This window comes from Mesocricetus auratus, unplaced genomic scaffold (assembly GCF_017639785.1).
Source record: "Mesocricetus auratus isolate SY011 unplaced genomic scaffold, BCM_Maur_2.0 Super-Scaffold_15014, whole genome shotgun sequence".
In the NCBI taxonomy this organism is placed as follows: domain Eukaryota; kingdom Metazoa; phylum Chordata; class Mammalia; order Rodentia; family Cricetidae; genus Mesocricetus; species Mesocricetus auratus.
This window is the reverse complement of record NW_024429186.1, coordinates 29,931,190-29,952,911: the sequence shown is the minus strand read 5'-3', so window position 1 is coordinate 29,952,911 and position 21,722 is coordinate 29,931,190. Positions and strand designations below refer to the sequence as shown.

Genomic DNA, 21,722 nt, shown 5'->3' with positions numbered 1-21,722 from the left:
CTTGAACACACAGCCCATGTGTTCCCAACAGAGAGGTGACTAATACAGCCCCACTCTAAAGGTGCCCTTAGAGGTATGACGTGTCCTCTTAAGTCGCAGGCCACCCCAGCTGTCTCTGACCCAGACTTGATCCTGAGTTCTGATATAAAAGCTACAGGTGTTGCTGAGCAGAGACTTCCTTCAAACCATCTCACCTTTGCTCAGGGTTCTCTTCAGGAAGATCAGAACCTAGAGGAAAGAGACAAATACTGTAAGTTCTTTCATATGCAAAGGCTGCACTGACTACCTCATGTCTAGGAACGAGGCCAGCAACTTGTGAGCAATCACTGCTCTGGAATAATCCTTTTGTACTCTGTGACGATGTGTTGCTGTCATTGTTAATAAAGAGCTGACTGGCCAATAGCTAGGCAGGAAGACGTTAAGAGAGACAAACTGAGAGGATGCTGGGAAGAAGGGAGGAGTCACAGGGGTCGCCAGCCAGATGCAGAAGCAGGAGATGAACATGCTGTGCTGAGAAAAGGTACTGCCATGTGAAAGAGCATAGGTAAGAAATACGGGTTAATTAAAGGTGTAAAAGCTAGTTAGTAACAAGCCTAAGCTATCAACCAGGCATTTATAATTAATAAATCTCTGTGTGGTTATTTGGGAGCCGGCTGGCAGAACAGAGATGACTGGTGGGACAGTAAAAGTCCGCCAACAAATCACTGCAGGTAGAGCACACCCTCTCTGTGGGACAGGAGGAAAGGATGGAACTGAGCCATGTCCTAGGTGTCTAAATGCCCAAACCACTGTGTCCACACTGGCTGAGAAACTACTCCTGTCTGCTGAGAAACTACCCTCATACAGTTTCGCTGTCATGATACTTTGCATAAGATAGAGCAGGCAGCCTTCTGTTTTCTAGTAACAATTAACAATTCCACATAGAATGTGCGAGCCAGGAGCACAGCTTTCTGAGAACTCTATGCCTCAGAGAGAAAGCCAGGCTCTTGATATGCAACCACTGTTAAACCAGTTTTGAGCTACTGAACAACTGATAGCAACCGTCACACTTACTGCAGTGATGACGTTTCCGTCATGCATGCTTACTGCCTCCTCTAGGAGTTGCAGCTTGTCCTGTAAGGAGCGGAATCGTTCCAGTGAGCAGACCTGCAGAGTGCGAACACATAAAGAGTATGTAAGGAAGGCCGCTGCCCATATTCCCTTGTCACTGCATATTGGGGGAAAGAAGCAATGAAAGGAAGTATCCAGAGAGAACCTCTACATTCACACGCTGGTCTCTGTGCTCTGTGAGCCTGCAGGTCCCACCATACCCTACCTCGTTCAATCTGATGACATGTAGGACACTGAGTCCTTCAAGTCTTGACCAAGCCAACAGATAATCACTTATTTTTTCTTCATGTGTAATTTTCATACAATAAAATTTACCCTATGCAAGTGTATGACTCAGCTTTGAAAGTGCCTACATCCTAGCCACCACAACAGAGACACAGAACACTTACATCACCCTTAAACAGCCCCTCTGTCCAAGCTGACATTAATGTCCTCCTGTTCCTAGCCCACCAAAACACCCTTCTGCTCTCAGTCACTGTAGCTTGTCTTTCCTAGAATTTCACCCAAGAAAGACTGTCACTAAATAATCAACTGACTTCCAAAAAATATACTCCCAAATTTCAGTGGGGAAAAAGTCTTTTCAACAGTGCTAACAAAGATTGGGATCTATAGTACTAAAAAAAGAAAAAGAAAAATAACCTCAACACTTATCCACACCATATACAAACTTAACTCACAATGTACGGCTCTCTTTCTGATGGGGTAAAAGCATCCAGGCTGGCCTCAAACTTGCCATGCATCTCAGGGTGGTTTTACACTTGCCATTTTCCTGCTAGCATTATAGGTGTGCTCTCCCTTACACGGCTACTCTCGTCCATCATTGTTTCCCTTTATGCTGGCAAAGCAACTCCAAACCCCAGAGAGTCAAAGACATTGCAGCTGGCTTCTAACCTTAATGGATTTGCTTTGCTTCTGAAAACTACTCCAATTCAGAAATGGGAACTGAAGAGGAAATCAAGAAATCCTTCCTTTCGCTGGGTGGTGGTGGCACATGCCTTTAATCCCAGCACTCTGGAGGCAGAAGCAGGTAGATCTCTGGGAGTTCAAGGCTAGCCTGGTCTACAGAACTAGTTCCAGGACAGCCAGGGCTACTATACAGAGAAACCTTGTCTTGAAAAACCCAAAAAGAGGGGGCTGGAGAGATGGCTCAGCGGTTAAGAGCACTGATTGTTCTTCCAGAGGTCCTGAGTTCAATTCCCAGCAACCACATGGTAGCTCACAACCACTTTGAATGAGATCTGGTGCCCTCTGCTGGCATGCAGGCAGAAGACTGTATACGCAATAAATAAATAAAATATAAAAAGAAAAAGAAAAACCTAAAAAGAAAAAAAGAAAGAAATAAAAAAGAAATCCTTCCTGTGGGAACATGCTACTCATCTTGCAAAAGAATCCTATAAGAATTTTCTCCTCAGTAGCCTTACCTTGCCACGGCGAAGGCGTCGCACTGTGTCGCTGGGGCTCCAGTCATTGCTATAATCCTGGAATATTAGCAACACATGAATCATACGTTAAGGGCTCAGAAATAGTAGTGTATCAGTTCTATGCCTCAAATTCAATCTTTGACCTATGGGAGAAATATTCTGTGGGAAAGAATTAATCAAAACAAATAAACAAATAGATAGATAGATAAAGCTGGAATGGTCCTGTTTGAGTTTCCACAGGAACTAGAGCAAGAGTGACATAAGCAGTAAGAGGTGGACCAAAGAGGGACAGACAGACCAATAACAATGCCTGCCCAGGACCTTCTGTCGACTGGTTCAGGGTTCCAAAATCTATATACAACCAGTCCCATCTGATACCCCAATAGTACCATTAGCCAAGAGATGGAGAGATATTTGACACATGGGCCCCTCCTGATCTTGGAATATCCTTTCTTCCCTTTGATTCAATTTGCTTGTTTAGTATGCTCTGTGGGAATCTGACTTCCATCATCCTAGACTACAGTGAATCATAGTTTCCCCTTTTTGGTTGGGGAATATAAGAACTTTGAACAATAAACTTAGGTGGATCCCAGTATGCACCGGATGCCCTCCCGACTCTATCTTCTGTCTTTAGTCTGTTTCTTTCTACAATCCACACTCCCTCTCTCAGGTATGGGTAAGACAAGCTATGCTGAGAGCCGGAAGAGCCCAGCAATCTTCCTGTCCCTGTCTCCTACAGCACTGAGATTATAGAAACATACATCATGTGTGGTTTTTTATGTTGCACCGAGGATCCAAATACAGGTCGTCATGCTTGCACAGCAAGCACGCATTACCAGCTGAGCCATCTCTCCAGTCCCTTTCTATTATTTGTATTATACCTTTTCAACATTTACATACACAAACATTTGTCACTATATCCCATGGGTATAGTACCACACAACCAGGTTAATATCCTAAAGTAATAGGTATAGAATACAGGTTATAGCATCTAGGTTTGTGTAAACACACCCTATGTTTGCACAAAGATGAGACGACCTAGCAACACATTTCTCAGAATGTATCCCTGTCATTCAGTGACACATGACTGTAACAGCTGCTCAGAGTTGGGGAAATTAAGCAAGATACTTTATACAGTGTAAGTGTCGTACTAGTATCAAGAAATAACTTAAGCTGGTCATGATTGCTCACAACCACTATCTCAGCACTTAAAAGACTAAGGCAGGAGAATTATCCTAAGTTCCAGACCAGCATGGACTATCTGGTGAGTGCCAGGCTCTAGTCTGGGCTACAGAGGAAGACCAGATTTAAGAAAAACAAAATGAAGGCTAGTGACATGATTTTGCCAAGAGAGGAACCTGATGCCAAACCTAATGACCCAGGGAAAAAAACCAACCAACTCCCTCAAGTTGTCCTTTGAATAACATACCTGTACCTGGTATGTGGCCAACTCACACACACACCATAAATAAATGTAATTTTAAAATTAAGTACTAGAGGGGAAAAGGAAGAAAAATTCTGTAACTCACCCTGTACTCCCCTTTAGGCCTTCCCAACTCTGGAGCATAACTTTTGGAAGGTGTGTCTGATAGAGCTGAAAAGGAACCAGAAGCCAATTTAGAGATTTTTTTCCTCCCTAGAACTCACTGCGTAGACCAGGCTGGCCTCAAACTCACAGAGATTTGCCTGCCTCTGCCTCCTGAGTGCTGGGATTAACTGCCCAGCTCTGCAGCCTGTTTCTTATCATTCTTTTCTCTCATGCTTCCTACCTACATGCAGTAGTATGTGTGTGTGTGTGTGTGTGTGTGTGTGTGTGTGTCTATGCATGTAAACATATATGCAGGTGTGTGCATGCCATACCAATAGTGGAGGTCAAGGACAACTCTGAGATCAGGGATCAAACTCAGGTCATCCAGCCATGGTGGTTTGAATAAGAATGCCCCCCATAGGCTCATATATTTGACTGCTTAGTCAACAGGGAATGGCACTATTTGAAAGAATTAGAAAGATTAAGATGTATAGCCTTGGGCTAGAGAGATGGCTCAGCTGTTAAAGGCTAGCTAGGGTCACAACCAAAAATATAAGAAGTGTAGCCTTGTTGGAGGAAGTGTGTTACTGGGGTCAGGCTTTGAGGTTTCAAAAGTCCATGCCAACCCCAGAGTCTCCCTCTGCCTATGAATCAGGATGTACTTCTCATATATTGCCCAGTGCCACACATGCTGCCATGTTTCCTGCCATGATGGTAATGGACTAAACCTCTGACACTGTCAGCCAGCTGCAATTAAATGCTTTCCTCTTACAACAGTTGCTTTCATCATGGTGTCTTTTCACGGCAATAGAACAGTCTAAGACACCAGCCAATATGTAAGTTCCTCTACCCACTGTGCTATCTACCCAATGAAACCTTAAAAAAACAAAAAACAACAACAACACAACCTTTTGTCTCCTGGGCGCCTCCATGGCCAAAGGTAGAACGGCAGCCCTGGCAGTCATCCCTGGCAATGGAGCCTGTGTGACTTCCACCTCTCACTTAGCACAGACCCTTTCTCCAGATTCAGAGGAAAGTTAATCTTCTCATCCAGTTACTGCCTGTCCCCATGACTCTCTAGGCTATACCCTAACTCAGCAACATCTTGTAGAGCAATCGAGAGAAGGGGCCAATGCTTACCATCAGAAAGGGACTGGAAACTCCCAGGTCTAGTTCTGCCTGAGGGAAAGGACACAGCAGAAAGGTGTCAACAATTCAAGTCAGACCACCCAAACTTGGCTGAAGACATGGGGCACATAGAGCCTTACTATGCAATATGGAGAAACAGGCTTTAAAAAGCTTTTATTCTGGGATGAAGAAATGGCTCAGAGTTAAGAGCACTGGCTGCCCTTCCAGAAGGCCAGGATTTTATTCCAAGCACTCACATGGTGGTTCACAACCATGTGTAACTCCAATCTGAAGGGTAGCAACACCTTCTTCTGGCCTCTGTGGCCATCAGGCATGCAAACGGTGCACAAACATACACGAAGGCAAAACACCCATACACAGAAAAAACAAAACAAAATAAAATAAATGTTTTATTCAACCTCAAAAATCTGATGTCCTAGTAAAACAAGGGTCAGAGAGAAATATTTTAAGTATGGTAAAATATACATAACATAAAATTTACCACTTTTTTTATAAGATGTAAAAATATGGAACACTTCACGAATTTGCATTTCATCCTTGCGCAGAGGCCATGCTAATCTTCTCTGTAGCATTCCAATTTAGTATGTGTGTTGCTGAAGCAAGCACAAAATTTACCACTTTTATCATCTTTAAGTGTGGAATCCATTAACATGAAGTACATTCATGCTGTCCTACAGTTGTCCTACCATTCAATTCCAGAACGTTCAGCCAGTTGCAGAAACTCTCAGCCAGTAAGTAGTAACTTTCCACCCCCTCCACCCCAGCCTGGAGGAACCTACCATTCTACCTTCTGACTCTATGAAAGGCCTGTCAACCTGAGTGGGGTGATACAGTATCTGTTCTCTAGTGGTTTACTGCACCCTGTATAATTCCCTAAGGTCCATCCCTATTATAACATGTATCTTTCATTCCCATTTAAGTAACAGTCTATTGCATCTGTATGCCATGTTTTGCTTATCCTTCTAGCCCAAAATGGACATAAACACTGTTTAGATCTTTTTGGCTATTGTGAATAAGGCTTCTTTGAATATTAGCATAAAAACATCTGCTCAAGTGCCTGCATTCAGTTCTTTTGTTAATTACCTAGAAGTGATACTGGTTCACATTGGTTCACATGCTAATCCTGTGTTCAACTTTCTTAGAAACTGTCATACTAACTTCCACAGTGGCTGCACAACTACACATTTACACCAGGGACACACAAAGGCTCCCTAGAGGATGGCATAAAAGGTGAGGAGGACTACTAATCTAGGTAAATTCCTTCAGTACATGACATAGGGCTGACAATTTCATTCGTGTTCTACAAATCCAGGCTAATGCCTGGGAATTTCTCATTCCTTCCATTCCTAGTACTGAGCTGCCTGCTCAAATGAGAATTCCACAGTCAATGAAAACATCAGAGTATTTTCCAGATGAAAGCAGGACCGTATCTGTCCCTTACCCACCACTCTTTACCTTTAAAGAAGCTGCTCAGGGAGTAGGTAGAAGTAGGTTTGGGTAGCTGTGTGTAGAAACTGTTTCGGCCCTTTAGCTGTTCACGCCCTTCAGGGGTTGACCCGCTATTCCCAGCAGTCTCTTTGATGGACCATGAGATACCTACAGGATGGTAAGAACTAAGTAAGCCTCACCCAGATCAGTCCTTGACACCCAGCATTCAACAAAAATAGGCCCTTGTCCCTTGGCCAGCAGGAGGCCCAAAAAGATATAACCAAGTATGCTAATCATTAGCGAAATTGACCAAGGGATGGATAAATGGAAGGAGATCCAAACAGCCTTCAGATACATGGAAAGATGTTCTGCCTCTTGATTCTTGAGCAATTATTAAGGTAACTAATTTAACAGATCAGGCTGGGTGTTGGTGGCGCACGCCTTTAATCCCAGCACTTGGGAGGCAGAGGCAGGTGGATCTCTGTGAGTTCGAGGCCAGCCTGGTCTACTGAGCGAGTTCCAGGACAGCCTCCAAAGCCACAGAGAAACCCTGTCTGGAAAAACCAAAAAAAAAAAAAAAAAAATTTAACAGATCAGGTATGCATTGGGGCTTTTTTTTTTCTAGTTCACTTTTTTTTTTTTTTTTTTGAGACAGGTAGCCCTGGCTGTCCTGGAACTTGCTTTGTAGACCAGGCTGCCCTCAAACTCAAGAGATCTGGCTACCTCTACCTCTTAAGTGCTGAGATTCAAGGCATGCACCTCCATGCCTAGCCAATCCTTTCTTTGTTTTTTAAATCATGCTTTACTACCCAAAATGTCTATGAAGAAACTAAGTGGCATTTTATAATTAAAACATGTTGTTAAGGGCTGTAGTTCTGCCAACATGTTATGACTTAGCAACTCATTTATTTAAGTTAACAGCTCCCAAATATGACCACATTGGCCTAGGAATCTGCAATGTTAATCAGCATCCTTGAGTCTGAAGTAGCCATCCAGGCATTCACTCCCAGAAGTCACGTATGCATCACTATTGTATTTCTCCACAGGCTCTGGCTGCTGTTAACTTCTAGGCTGCAGCACTGGAGAAGAGCAGGGCTATTTCTGACCAGCACCTAGGCAGAGACAGGTACAGCCTTCATTACTGACAAGAAGCCCTCACAGGGCCACTTCGGCTTACTTCCCACAGGTTCTCCAGTCCAGCTGACCCGCTCCAGATCATCGTCATCATCGTCATCCACAAAGTCTCGAAGGCTATTCACTGCCCGTTTGGATTCCTTTAACTGTAGAGGAACATAAAGTAATAGTAGTCTGGCAGTCCTCACATCCCTCCTGTCTCACTGACAACCGAGAAGCCTGAGCTATAGGACTCAATGATTGCCAATAACTATCTGTAGTCTAAATCCCACCCAGAAATCAATTTGCATTGTAGACACCACTGCAGTCAGTGAAATATTCAATGTCACTACTTTTGAATTCTAATGATATTCTAACTATGATTTGTTTGCAAATCTGGATGAATATTATTCACTTCTCCAAAAATGACTATTCCTAAACAGGTCATTTTTCAAACTCAAGTTTTCAAGGTACAATGGTGTACCTAGTTCCAACTGCCAGGAAGACAAAAACAGGAAGATGGCTTGAGCCCAAGAATTTGAGATTCCATCTCAAAAATAACAATGATATAAACTGGGTGTGGTAGTACATGACTATAACGCCAGCACTCATGAGATGGAGACAGCTGTAATAAAAGAAAAAAATTTGGTTAAAAAAAAAACCTAGGCATGGTAGATTTAGCAGCACACCTTTAATCCCAGCACTGGAAGATCTCTGTGAGTTTGGGGTCAGCTAGGGTTATATGGTGAGACCCTGTGAAAGAAAGATGAAGCGAAAAAGAGGAGAGAAACTGAAAAACAGGAACCTATAAGATGGCTCAGCAAGTAAAGGCATTTGCCACCAAGCCTGATGACGTGAGTTCAATCCTCAGGACCCACATGGCAGAAGGAGGGAACAGACTCCTATAAGCTGTCCTCTGGTCTCAACACACAAACAGAGGCTCATGTGCACCCTCACACATAAATACATATAATAAAGACTCTTTAAAAATGAAAAAAGGGGCCAGGTGGTGGTGGTGCACACCTTTAATCCCAGCACTCGGGAGGCAGAGGCAGGTGGATCTCTGAGTTTGAGGCCAGCCTGGTCTACAGAGCGAGTTCCAGAACAGCCAGAGCTATTACACAGAGAAACCCTGTCTCAAAAAAAAAAAAAAAAAAAAAAAAAAAAAAGTGAAAAAGGAGACAGAGGAAGGAAGATCAGAAGTTCAAGGTCTTCATCAACTATCTATTAAGTTTGAAGTCAGCCTTGGTTACCTGAGACCCTGTTCAAAGAAAAAAAAAAAGATAGCAATAACAACCACAGATTATATCACATGAATAAAAAATGTGTGTGGTGTGTGTTTTTAAGGTAATAGTAAGAAGGATAAAGTTAGCTTTTATAATCTTTCTGGCTCTTTTTTAAGGGCTTCTCTCCATGAAGGTTGCTCTATTTGTATCTGTTTCTAATTTTAGTGTATGTGCACACGTGTGTATCATTTGTATGTACAGGTGTGCCATTCCACTGCACGAGAAGGACAGGTGGTGCTGACTTACGTCAATTTGACACAAGTTAGAGGCACTTAGGGAGAGGGAAACTCAACTGAGAAAATGCCCCTACCAGACTGGCCTGTGGCCAGTGCCACCCTGGGCTGGAGGTCCTGGACGCTACAGGAAAGCTGGGTAAGCAAGCCAGTAAGCAGCACTCCTCTGCTTCAGTTTCTGCCTCCAGGTTCTGGCCCTGATTTCCCTCAGTGATGGAGTATGACCAGAGAGTTGTATGTTGAAATAAGTCATATCCTCCCTAAGTTCTTTTGGTAATTGTTTTTGTCACAGCAACAGAAAAAGCAAGGCAACTTTAAGGAGTCAGTTCTGGAGACTAAACTCAAGTTACCAGGCTGTGGCAAGCGTCTTTACTGGCTGAGTCATCTCATCTCATAGGCCACTATTAATTTGGATTTTGAAGGTCCCCAAAAGGCCTCTATAGTTTGGTCTTCAGGGATGCCCTAGGAGGAGGCGGCAGAATCTGAGAAGTGGAGCTCAGTAGGAGATCCTTGGGCCATTGGAAGGCTGTTCACAAAGGGGATTGTGGGACCCCAAGGTGTCCTATTTCTCTTTGCTTTCTGGTCATGAGGTAAGCAGTTTCGTTCTAGCATGTGATGCACCATGATGTGATTCCTATCCCAGGTCCAAAGCACAAAGCTAACCACCGGTAATGTAAGCCTTGAAAACTGAGCTTTTTCTCTGGATCAGCTGGGTGTTCACGGGAGGGTAGAAAGCTGACTAACACACCGAAGATCTACCTGACATTATGAGCATACTGGAGATGAGGAGAAATTTTAGAGAGGCATCAGAAGTTAGGTATAATTCTTCGCACTTGTGGATATCTACCTGTGAGAGCTCATCATCTTCATCATCAAACGTGAAAGCCTTGAACTTGGAGCTGTTCCAATATTCCTCCTCATCCCCCTTTGTCCGGTTCATCTGGAGGGAAAGGAAGATAGGCATGGATCTCTTTCGGGTCTCACCAAAAAATGTTATATTACTAACTGCTCCCAGAAATAAGGGATGTAAAAAAAAGAATCTGGTAGAGTCCGACTCGTCAGATCATGTTACATGCCCCAATTAGACAAAAACATTCATTCCTAGAACCCCTATTGTGTTCAAATACTCGTGGGTGTTTGTTATGAGAACTATAAAGTGCAGGACATCCTACCTCTTGAAGGATCACATTAGAGCGAGGTTACCCAAGCAAAGAGGATGATGCTATAAGAGTGGCAAATGCTCTAAGGAGTTGTCATCTTTTATCGAACATAAAAAAGATCAGCCGAAGCTCACCCCAAATGGGACAAGTGAATTCATTTACTAACGTATTTACCAAGTGCCACCTCTGAGAAACTCTTCTAAGTTCTGGGAACACTATAGTTGGTCATTGTCAACAAATGTCCTTCTCTCGCTGTATGCTCTTTCAGTACCTGCCATAAATGAAGGGAAAACAACTAAAATAATCAGAATTATCTTGTCTACATCATCAACTCATGATTATTTTGGCCAATTGTGGGTCCAATTTTTGGGATCATGACCAAGGAAAGAAAATATAGACAATTAGCCAAGAGATCCCAAATTCTTCTCATAACTGCTCTAAAATTAGGTATTGTTCTGCAAAAACAATTTTTTTTAACTCAACTGGGTAAGAGTGAAAACTGGTTTAACCCAATAACTAAATACCAAAACTTCCACAGCACCTGATTGGCTACAGGGTCTCAGAGTCAAAAGGCAAATGGCTCTATTTCTAAGCCTTGGAGAAATACTATCTTGCCTTACTGGCTTATAGTGAAGAATAAATAGTATCAGAAAACCTAACAAAATGCCTAGCAGAAAATAAACATTTAACCTTACAATATTTTAGGTATTCAATACCTTACCGACATGTCTTATCTCATGTAAAATGGGCATAAACTAGTCGGGCAGTGGTGTCACAGGCCTTTAATCTCAGCATTCAAGAGACATAAGCAGGTGGATCTCTGTGAATTCAAGGCCAGTTGGTCTACAGAGCAAGTTCCATGACAGCCAAAGCTATTTGTTACACAGAGAAACCCTGTCTCAAAAAAAACCAACAACAAAAAAGAATGACTAAACTAGAAAATACATGCAAAGTGCTTACTGCCTGATAGAAAGCTAACGTGTCCATCCTTAGCTTTTATTACTTAATCTTAAGTGGCACCTTAGATAAAACTAGAGACTTATTTATTTATTTATTTATTTATTTATTTATTTATTTGGTGTTTGGTTTTGTTTTTTGAGACAGGGTTTCTCTGAGTAGCCCTGGTTCCTAGAACTCTGCTCACTATGCAGACCAGGCTGGCCTTGAACTCAGAGATCTCCCTGCCTCTGCTTCCCTAGTGCTGGGATTAAAGGTGTGCATCCTGACCCCTCAGCTAAAACTAGAAAAAAAAAAACATTTATTTTTTATTTTTTGCAGTGGTGGGAATTGAACTTTGGGCCTCAGACATTTTAGTCAAGCACTCTACCACTAAGCTAAAATTCCCAGTCTCAAACAAAAACAAACAAAACATTTAAAAAGAAATCCTAAAAATTAAAAGAAATTCTAAGCCAGGTCACAAATGTTGAAGGTGTAGTTTGGAACATATACATGTCTCTAGCATCTTTAAATTTCATAAATAACTGTCATTCATTTGTCCTCAGAGTGATCCTAAAGGGTAGGCCTGGGGGATTCCCACTGACCAGGAAAACAACTTTACTAATCACTGTGAGTCCAAACGACAATCTAGGTTTTTCTGGTCCTTTAACTATTTCTACGCTACCTTTCATGGCCCTTCTACCACTTTTGGGAAAACTACAGCAGGTCTTTACAGTGGTATCTACAAAGAAGCACAAATGTGGCTAACAAAACAAATACCCTAGGAAAGAATTTCTAGAACCATTAACCAGACTACTGCCATGGATGCCTTGTATCAATCTGAACTTCTACCAGCAAAAGACACTGTGATTTACTTGGCAAGTAAAATGATAACAATTTGTTAACTCTAAGAAGGCATAGAGCAATCCTGCACAATGTTCAGAGTGACAAAAAGGGGTGCTTCAACGTGATTTAAAAGGCTTCCGAGGCTTGATCTTATCATCCTGAGAGCCCACAGGGGGTAAGGCGACAGACTACAGAGGTGAACAGGACCATGCCAAAAGGAAAACGAGACCCGTTTTAAAAAAAGAAAAAAAGACAAGAGCAAAACCCCACAACAAAGGAGCTCCTTGCCTCTGGGCACTGTAGAAACCAGCTACTAGAAACTAGGCTAGGTTTTTAGGGCTATGTTTAGGAACCGTGACCTGAGCAGACAGGCTACAAGAGGAACTTCCAGGAAGCCGGGCATCCACGGCAAACGCCAGAGCCTGGAGGGGACAATGCTCTTTCAGAACCAGACGTAGCGTTATCAACTAACTGCTGAGGCTCACCGGAAGCTCCAGCTCCGAGCATACTGACTCCCAAGAATAGTCCCGACCAGAAGAATCAGGTCGGAAGTGAGAATGTAAGGGTGCCTCAGAGAAGACAGAGTAAGATTAAGGATGCGGAAAGGGTGGGTTCAACTAGACACGCGGCCCAGACGCGGGCTTGGGACACCCTCACCTCTTCCACACCGAGCCCTCCCTCTCAGGACAGCGCCAGGCTCAGCCACCGGACCAGCCTCTCTAAAAAGGCTGTACGACATAGAGAGAAGGGGCCGAAGAGGACACCCGCGAGAGGGGATGAAGAAGGGGAAAAGAATAGCCGCAAGGCATCCTGGAAGTTGTAGTTCCTTGGTCTCCGTCATCCTTACGCTCTCCCTGTGAGCCGGGGGCTTCTGGACTACTATTCCCAGAAACACTTGCGCATCGCGCTAGCTCATATCCTTTACTTTCAGCGTGACCTTCCGCAGTTATCGGAAGGATCGTTTAACAAGACTACAACTCCCATCAGGCTCAGCAGGGTCGGTTTAGGTCCCAAGGAAACAATGAGACCAGTATTTTGTGTCCCTACCGGTGAGGGTTGGTAGTTTGAGGGCTTAGTCTTCAGAGACGTTTTAAGATAAACAGAGAGTCTGAAGGAACTCCAAAACTCACAAAACCTACTCTTCGGCGAACCGGAACGGAAGTACCCGGTAGGAGCGAGGAGGAGCCGGAAGTTAAGGCGGGGAAGGGGGTGGGGGTGGAGGGAAAAGCAAGCCAGGAGGTGCTGCTGCCGCTTCTAGTAGTTTCCAGGCGCTGCCGGGCGGCTGGGACCGAGCGGTCCTGAGGCTGTGGCTGCGGCTGCTTGGGAGCTGGTAGCGGTACGATAAGTGAGCTGATGGCCAAGTGGGGTGAGGGAGACCCACGCTGGATCGTGGAGGAGCGGGCAGACGCCACCAACGTCAACAACTGGCACTGGTAAGGGCCAGCAAGACAGGCCGCAGGAGCACTGTTACCAGGCTAGGGTTTGGAGGTGCCCTGGACCTTGGCGTGGACAGATCTGGGGCCCAAACAGCCCTGCCCTGGGGTTGGGCGTGGGTCCTTCCTGTAGCGGGGGTCCTCTCCATCCCTCGCCACCATCGCGGTGTTGGGGCGAGGGCTTCGACATAGACCGCTGAGTCCCAAAGGAGGAATTTCAGAGCGAATAGGACAGAGCGCCCTAGTTGCCGCATCCAGGCTGAGCCCGGAGATACTTCCTACACGTGGCCGCAGGCGTCCTTGAGATCCAAACCCCTGCCGACTGTGTCGGGAGACTGCTGGGGAGGTCTCGGGCCCCAGCCGTGGTCGTTAGTGTTTTGTGGGGCACAGTGAGAGTAAAAGTCATAGGGGACTGCTGCCTCAGTCCAGCGGGAGAAGCTTTGGAACGCTATCTGCAGGGTGCTTGGAGCTTCGGGATGCTGAACGCGATGCAACCTCTCACCCGGAACTGTTAAGTACTGTTGTAACTCCAGGTTGCCGGGCAGTCATGATTTTACAGCCTAGCCGTTCTCAGAAGCTTTCTTATCTTTAGGAAGTCGCGTAGAAGGCAGTGTTTGGAGCGCAACTGAACTTTACTCACACTAATTCTTATTTTACTCAGTTGCTGCTTCGTTTGCTTGCAGTGCTGTAATAGAAGGGCAAAGTATTATTATTATTATTAGCTCTCATTTTTCTCACCCTGTCTCCTTTTAACACAGTACTTGACCTGATTTTTCTTGTGGACTTTGTGACGCTGCCTAGCGGACATAGAATGTTTAGGGCTTTGAAAGCAGTCTGAATAAAACGGGCCAGAACACTGCTAATGAGGCTAGCATTATTGGTTTTTGATTTTGTTTTACTGGGACTCTTAGCAAATTGCTTACTGTCTTTTGCAATCCTGGCTTCAGCAGTGTGGTCTCAGCTTTCCTCTTGGCCAGATGGGGGCGCCATGTTGATAATCAAGGATCATCCTACTGAGACTGGAAAGAACCTAACCCTAGTTTGTATAGCACCTGCCTCTCGTTGGCTTCCCCAAATGGCCTGTTTGTGGACATGCTGGGGTAGAATTTGGAGGATTTGTTGTCGTTATTGTTCTTTTCTGCTTCCCTTGGCCTTGCGTTTCCTTACTGCGGGAAATTGGGCCTTCCCCTTGACTGCTAGCCCTTAGTTTTACTTCTGCCTTGCAGGACAGAAAGGGATGCCTCAAATTGGTCCACAGAAAAGCTGAAAGCTCTGTTCCTGGCAGTTCGAGTAGAAAATGAGGAGGGCAAGTGTGAGGTGACGGAAGTGAACAAGCTTGATGGAGAGGCGTCCATCAACAACCGGAAAGGCAAACTGATCTTCTTTTACGAGTGGACCATCAAACTCAACTGGACAGGTAAGGATCAGCCAGGCCGTCAGAGGCGGGGTTAGTTCCATTTCCTTTGCTCCTAGGCTTGCTGGAGAGGTGGTTTTGAGCAGTGACAAACTCTTGAAGGGAAAAGACAGTGCTGCTTTGGAGGAAGGCACTATTGGGTGCTACCGCGTGACACCAAATGCATTTATTTGCTCTCTGGGTTTCTTTGGACCTTGTTCTGTGTTAGAATTCATAAAATGGTAGATTCTCAGGCTAGTTTATTTTATATTGTCTTATGGATGATTTAAAGAGGGAGTGGCTTTTTTGTTTGTTTTAGCTTCAATCACTTTAACTCCAGTTCGAATCTTAACATGTTAGACCACTGTACATTTCTTGGGACTGTTTTACCATCTTCTAATTTAGTTTCTGTTCTATAATACCCTTAATAAAAAAAAATGGGGCCTTGTGGAATATTTTCCCAGTGAATAGTAAAGAGAATAAAAGTAGATAGATCTGTCGGTAATTTTTTTTCAAAGTATATCTAAAGTATTGTGGCCTGGAAGGACTGTACCTTGTCCTTTTTATATAACATACTGAGAAACTGAGGCCCAAAGATGTAGAGTCAGTTTTGTCATAGTTAATGTATGTTCCTAAAAATTAGTGCGCTATGCAACAGCCATTCAGTAAGAAACCACAGAGTTTATAGAAAGGATAGAATTAGAAATACAGTACTTGATGGGCAGTGCTGATGGAAACCTGTAATCCCAGCACTTACGAGAGGCAGGTGGATCTCAGAGTTTGAGGACAGCCTGGTCTATAGAGTTCTGGGACAGCCAGGGCTACACAGAGAAACCCTGTCTCGAAAAAAAGGAAAGAAAAGGTAATACAATTCTTATCAGATGTCATGATACATGCCTATAGTCCTACCAGGTGGGAAGCTAAGGTAAGGAAAGGGCTGTAAGTTCTAGAGGGAGAGGGAAAGAAATATACCTCTCCCCCCCAGGAAAAAAAAACATCAGTGGAACATTTTTGCATTAAAGAAATTGGGGCCGGGCAGTGGTGGCGCACGCCTTTAATCCCAGCACTCGGGAGGCAGAGGCAGGCGGATCTCTGTGAGTTCGAGGCCGGGCTGGACCGATAGCCTCCAAAACAATACAGAGAAACCCTGTCTCATAAAAACAAAAAAAAAAAAAAAGAAAGAAAGAAAGAAATTGGGGTGGAGAGACTGGCGTTCAGTTCCCGACACCTACATCCTGCAATGCACATCCACCTATAACTCCAACTTCAGAGGGATCTGGTGCCTCTGGCCTCTAAGGGCACTTGCATATAGGTGCACAGGCACACACTTGCACACAAAATTAAAATATAGAAACTAAGAATTGATACCAGAGTTTTATGCATGTGGTGAGTATGAAATACATGCATACTGTTATGATTGAAGTTTCCTTGTGTTTGTGGCATCTGGGATTGCAGCTTAAGGGCTCTTGTGAGATCGTGGAAGAGAAGTCTTCTGAGGCAGCATCATCACACCAATGGTGCATTACCTGACAGGTGTTTGAGCTAGGAACTTCCGTTTATTTCTGTGTATCTCTTCACCTGGGTCTAGTTTTCTGTGTTCACTTGTTTCTCAACAATGAGCACACATAGAAGCAAGTATGATATTGCCACAATCAGGTTGCTCCCTGACATATCAGTCACATTGGATGAATGCTTATGTCTAGAACAGGTGTTCCAACAGAACTGATGCTAGTGGCTACCTAGACAGGCTCTGGGAGAACTGGGCTACTGCCCGATTTGTGTAACTCCCGGTGCCTTGCTGTAAAAACGCTGAAAAGGCGTTGGGGTGCTGCTGCTTGCTTCTGGAATGTAGCATTCTCTGGGAGTAGAGGGGCAGCTTAGAATAGGGGTTTAAAGAAGCCTGAGTGGACGCTTTTCTGGCAGGACCTTCCCTGCAGAGGAGGAGGCTAATGGAATTGCATTGCTTTTGACAGGTACCTCTAAGTCAGGAGTGCAGTACAAAGGACATGTGGAAATCCCCAATTTGTCTGATGAAAACAGTGTGGATGAAGTGGAGGTTTGTTTCCTAACTCCTTGTCTGAGTTTTCCCTGTGTGCAGTCTCAGATGAGAAAGGCAGTTGGCCTCTTGCCGCTTAATAGTCCAGGCCAAGCCCAGTCTGCAGATGAGTTTCTAGTTATGTGATGCGTTTGGAAACTTCCAGAGCAACCTGTACATGCTCAGTATCTCTGCTTCAGCTAGGGAGATGGGCTGACGTCAGCCATCTCTGCCCTGGCAGAGAGGAGTTGAGAAGGAATGTAGTTGGGGACGGTACGAATGTGGCAGCTCTACGCCTTTCCTTCAGAAACGTCAGCTGTCTGATTGTTCAGCCCCTGCTTTCGTGACGGTGTCCCTTAAATCATTTATTGCCTGCTTTCGATCTCTCACTCAGATTAGTGTGAGCCTTGCCAAAGATGAGCCTGACACAAATCTCGTGGCCTTAATGAAGGAAGAAGGGGTGAAACTTCTAAGAGAAGCAGTGGGGATTTACATCAGCACCCTCAAGACAGGTATTCCTTTAGAACTGTGTGCCTGAAGAGGCTGCCTTCCACCGCCGGACCCTGCCTGAGGGTCTGGGCTGCCCTCCCCTGGCAGATGGGTAATGATGGGGGTGAGGGGTGAAGTTGACCTGAAAGCTGCGAGGGGGAGGAAGAGCTCGAGCTGTGCTGTCTAATAGTGTTGGATGGTAAACTCTTGAAAGGTGACTGACCCACCAGGTGTTGGTAGTGCGCATCTCTAAACCCAGCACTGGGAAGGCAGAGGCAGGGGGATCTCAGTGAGTTTGAGACCAGCCTGGTCTACAGAGTGAGTTATAGTACAGCCAGGACTGTTACACAGAGAAACCCTGTCTTGAAATAAATGGAAAAAAAATGGGGGGGGATGGTGGGTAACCCAAGTGAGATGCACTGGGAGTAAACTCAGTGGATTTTGAAGGCAGTGCCCAAAAAGTGGTGTAGAACATCAATAATCTTTTAACGGTTGGTAGCCATTGAAAGGGTAGCTATGTTAGAGTAGCATTAGATGCATGATTAGGTTAAGTATACTAGTAAAAATTACACTTGAGATGCACACATATTTCCATCAGGCAGCTCTGATCTAACAACTATTGGAGAGTAATCCTGGACTGTCGCTGGTCCTCCTCCTCCAGGAAGTTGACTTGGTTAGAGCCAAAGGGGTTAGATCAGATGTCCTGGGGGATTCCCCCTTCACCACATTCTTGAAGTTGATCCTTTTTGGTGAGAACCAAGACTCTGGTGTTGTGACTAGTGAGTCTCTTGTATAGAAGAAAGGGAATAAAGACATTGTAGTGTTTCCATTTTCATCAGGGATTAAACTTTCTAAGATAATACTTAGATAATCTGTTGGGCATAAACTAAAGGTAGAGATGAGAGAATGCAGACTTTTCTGTAATTCTGGTTATGACACTGCGTTTGTCTCATGCCCTGGGTCAGCTACTAAGAAATGAATGTGGGTTTTGTCTTTGCAGAGTTCACTCAGGGCATGATCTTGCCCACAGTGAATGGAGAGTCGGTAGACCCAGTGGGTCAGCCAGCACTAAAAGCTGAGGTGTGCAAGGTAAGCAGCATCCCAGGTGATGGGTTAGCCATCTGCAGAGGGGAAGAGTGGCCGCCTCCGTGTGCCACAGCAGCTTTTCTGTGTCTGACGCCAGAGCCAGAGCTTTTTATTGACCTTGGAGGCCAGGAACAGGTGTCAAATCTCCTTAACCTGGAGTTACAGGTGGTTGTGAGCTACCTAGCGCTTGTGCTGGGAATGGAAGCTGAGACCCTTGCAATAACAGCAAGTGTTCTTAACCACTGAGCCATCTCTCCAATCCCCTAACCTGATCTTTATTGATTGGTAGTGGACCCCTAGAGCAGAGAGAAGCCATCGTGTGACTTTTGACTGCTCTTAGAACTGGCCGGCTCCTCATAGCATTATTTCTAGCTGTGGAGTTGGCAGTTCGTTCTTTGTTAAGGCTCTCATCTAAGGTTAAGTTGCTAACTTTTAGATTCATTCTGCATGTGGAGCAAGTACGTGTTTTATCTAGAGCTAAATGCTGTTGGTTCCAGCTTGGCTCTCGGATTAGAGCCCTGCACCCTTTTGTTAGCAAACACAGCGAAGAGCGCGCCAGAGAGAGCTGCGTCCAGCTTGCTTGCCATTCCTCCTCTCCCCATTCCCTTGTCTCTCTCTTCCTTCCTTTCCGACCTCTGTTGTTCTGTCCTTTGTTTCTCTTTTTCCTTTCTTTTCTGTACTGGGACCTCGTGTGTGTGGAGTATCTCTTCTGCGACTGAGCTGTAGCCGAATCTCCCCATGCAGTTATTTCAGGATGGTTCTTGTTTGAGAGTTACACTGAGCTGTGAAATGCCTACCATTGGCTTGTCCTTGGTCTGGTGGGCGAGAGGACTTGTACTTCCTAGGGACTGGAGAGATGGCTCAGCAGTTAAGAGCACTCCCTGCTCTCAGGGAATCCAGTGATCTCTGCAGGTACATCCAGTCACACGCATGCACACTTTTTTTTAAGGTCCTAGAATGGAAATCTTCAGTAAGGATGTTTCTGAATGAGTTCTCCTGTGACAGAAGCATGTACATGCACAAATTCCCTTTAACCCCTTTGAGTAATTAGCATTGGAGGTACAGGTTTCTGAGAGGTGAATGAGTTAAGTCCTGCAGCTGTGTTAATTGAGATTTTGCCAACTTTAAAGTGACCCCTTTTACCCCTTTCATAGGCGAAGTCTGCTCCTTCAAAAAGCCAGGCCAAACCTGTTGGTGTCAAAATCCCCACTTGTAAGATCTCTCTTAGAGAGACCTTCCTGACGTCCCCAGAGGAGCTCTATAGAGTGTTTACCACCCAGGAGGTAAGTGAGTTTGCCATCACCCTGGGGGCCCTTAGGGTGCAGGGCTCTGCTGATTATTGGAATTGCAAGGCCTCTTGACACTAGCAGGGGTGGGCAGAGGGCATTTTCACACACTCACATTTTTTCTGTGTGTACTAGTTGGGGTCGTGTCAGCGGGGGCCAGTGCATTCTTGTTAGAAGAGTTGATGAGGGGTGGGTGTATATAGCTCAGTGGTACAGCACTTGTGTACAAGCCCCAAGTCATGTCTCTAGAGCTGGAAGGAAGGAAAACAAGGAAAGAAAACGTATGTGCCTGAAGTAATAACATTGTGGATTCAGACTCTCCCTGAGGTCCAAGCCTAGTCTGTAAAGGACCAGGAAGAGGGAGACAAAACATCCTCAGGGGCAGAGTGAAATCTCCAGGGAGGAGTTGAGGAGCTGGTGTGCACCCACATCCCATTGAGAGCCGTGCGTATCCCAATTCCTGCTTCCCTGCAGCTGGTTCAGGCCTTTACCCATGCTCCTGCGGCCTTAGAAGCAGACAAAGGTGGGAAGTTTCACATGGTTGATGGCAACGTCACTGGAGAGTTTACTGATCTGGTGAGTAATTCCTACCTCTCCCCAGGTTGTCACCTCCATTCAGTTAGATAAGTGGTGGTTCTCAGTTTTATGGGTAAGCATAAGACCTCTGTGATACTTTTCAAAACGGTGCTGTAATTTAAGTTTTCTTGCATGTAACACAATCACACATACAGAGGCAGGCGGCTTGCCCAGCTGGGGTTGGGTGCACTGTGGTACCTCACTAGACCAAGCTCCTTGATCATTCCAGGTCCCTGAGAAACACATTGCTATGAAGTGGAGGTTTAAGTCGTGGCCAGAGGGTGAGTAATGCACGCTACCATCATCCCCAAACACCGCTATCTCCTGGTTTAAACCTGTTCAGGAACTCTGGATCTGAAAACCCCCTTCCCATAGGGCACTTTGCTACCATCACCTTGACCTTCATTGACAAGGATGGGGAGACAGAGGTTTGCATGGAAGGCCGCGGCATCCCTGCCCCTGAGGAAGAGCGGACGAGGCAAGGCTGGCAGCGGTACTACTTTGAGGGCATCAAACAGACCTTTGGCTATGGCGCTCGCTTGTTCTAGGGCCAGCAGCAGAAGTTCCAGCCTGTTTGACACTTCAGTCCAGCCTGCTCGTGATGGGCTTGTGACTCACAGGATTGCACCATCCCAACTGCTAACTTGGGGCTGGGGCCCCTCCCTTCCACGTATACCTTGGGTTTGTGCATGTTTTCTGCTGGGTGGGATCTGAGGGTGATTTCTCTTTTATGTGTACATACGCTAAATAAACCGAATTTTAAAAGCATGCATTTCTCATAATCTGTTGACTGGGAGCCTGGAGTTGAGTTCCTTGAAGGTTTTGAATTTGAACAAATACAAGGGACTGAAGGAAGGTTCCATTCTGCAAAGACAGCTGAGAACTGTAGTGTACTCCTGTAATCCCAGGACTCCGGAGGTAGAAGCAGAATTAGGAGTTCAAGGCTAGCCTGGGCTATATGAGACCCTATCTCAAAAACGTTGGGCTGGAGAAATGGCTCAGTGATTAAGAATACTGGCTACTCCTGCAGAGAACCAGGGTTCAAACCCTAGCACCCACATGGCAACTCAGAACCATCTTTCACTCCATTCTCAGGGGATCTGATGCCCCATTTCCGGCCTCTGCGTGTGTTTTCCATAGATAGCATTCAGGCAAAACACCCATACAAAGAATAAAAATTTGAAAAGCACGGCCGGGCGTTGGTGGCGCACGCC

At 45.2% G+C, this 21,722-nt stretch overlaps 2 protein-coding genes and 1 non-coding gene across 6 annotated transcripts in view; 1 reads left to right on the top strand and 2 right to left on the bottom strand.

Moving 5' to 3' along the window:
- Vipas39 (VPS33B interacting protein, apical-basolateral polarity regulator, spe-39 homolog) overlaps positions 1-13,381 on the bottom strand; it is a 28,251-nt gene extending 14,870 nt beyond the window's left edge. Inside the window, exons 1-10 of one of the 4 annotated variants that reach the window (XM_040742685.1) lie at positions 12,868-13,005; positions 10,603-10,699; positions 10,116-10,208; positions 7,814-7,916; positions 6,664-6,804; positions 5,200-5,238; positions 4,061-4,125; positions 2,532-2,588; positions 1,054-1,146; positions 195-228 (exon numbers count right to left, since the gene is read on the bottom strand). In XM_040742685.1, coding sequence (XP_040598619.1) covers positions 195-228; positions 1,054-1,146; positions 2,532-2,588; positions 4,061-4,125; positions 5,200-5,238; positions 6,664-6,804; positions 7,814-7,916; positions 10,116-10,208 — 625 coding nt within the window. In that variant the 5' untranslated portion in view covers positions 10,603-10,699; positions 12,868-13,005. Of the gene's footprint in view, positions 1-194; positions 229-1,053; positions 1,147-2,531; positions 2,589-4,060; positions 4,126-5,199; positions 5,239-6,663; positions 6,805-7,813; positions 7,917-10,115; positions 10,209-10,602; positions 10,700-12,695; positions 12,820-12,867; positions 13,022-13,257 lie in introns of those variants that run through there. The other 3 variants (XM_040742687.1, XM_040742683.1, XM_040742686.1) reach the window with 3 other exon arrangements.
- LOC121139658 lies at positions 5,709-5,814 on the bottom strand. The gene has a single exon (XR_005876559.1). It is a non-coding gene; the product is annotated as a U6 spliceosomal RNA (small nuclear RNA).
- Positions 13,382-13,421: 40 nt separating the features above from the next.
- On the top strand, positions 13,422-21,276 carry Ahsa1 (activator of HSP90 ATPase activity 1). The gene is made up of 9 exons (XM_040742688.1): positions 13,422-13,643; positions 14,870-15,060; positions 17,010-17,092; positions 17,466-17,583; positions 18,561-18,649; positions 19,801-19,929; positions 20,407-20,508; positions 20,738-20,789; positions 20,884-21,276. Exons 1-9 carry the CDS (start codon positions 13,564-13,566, stop codon positions 21,054-21,056), a joined length of 1,017 nt encoding a protein of 338 aa, XP_040598622.1. The 5' UTR covers positions 13,422-13,563; the 3' UTR covers positions 21,057-21,276.
- The last annotated feature ends 446 nt before the right edge of the window (positions 21,277-21,722 follow it).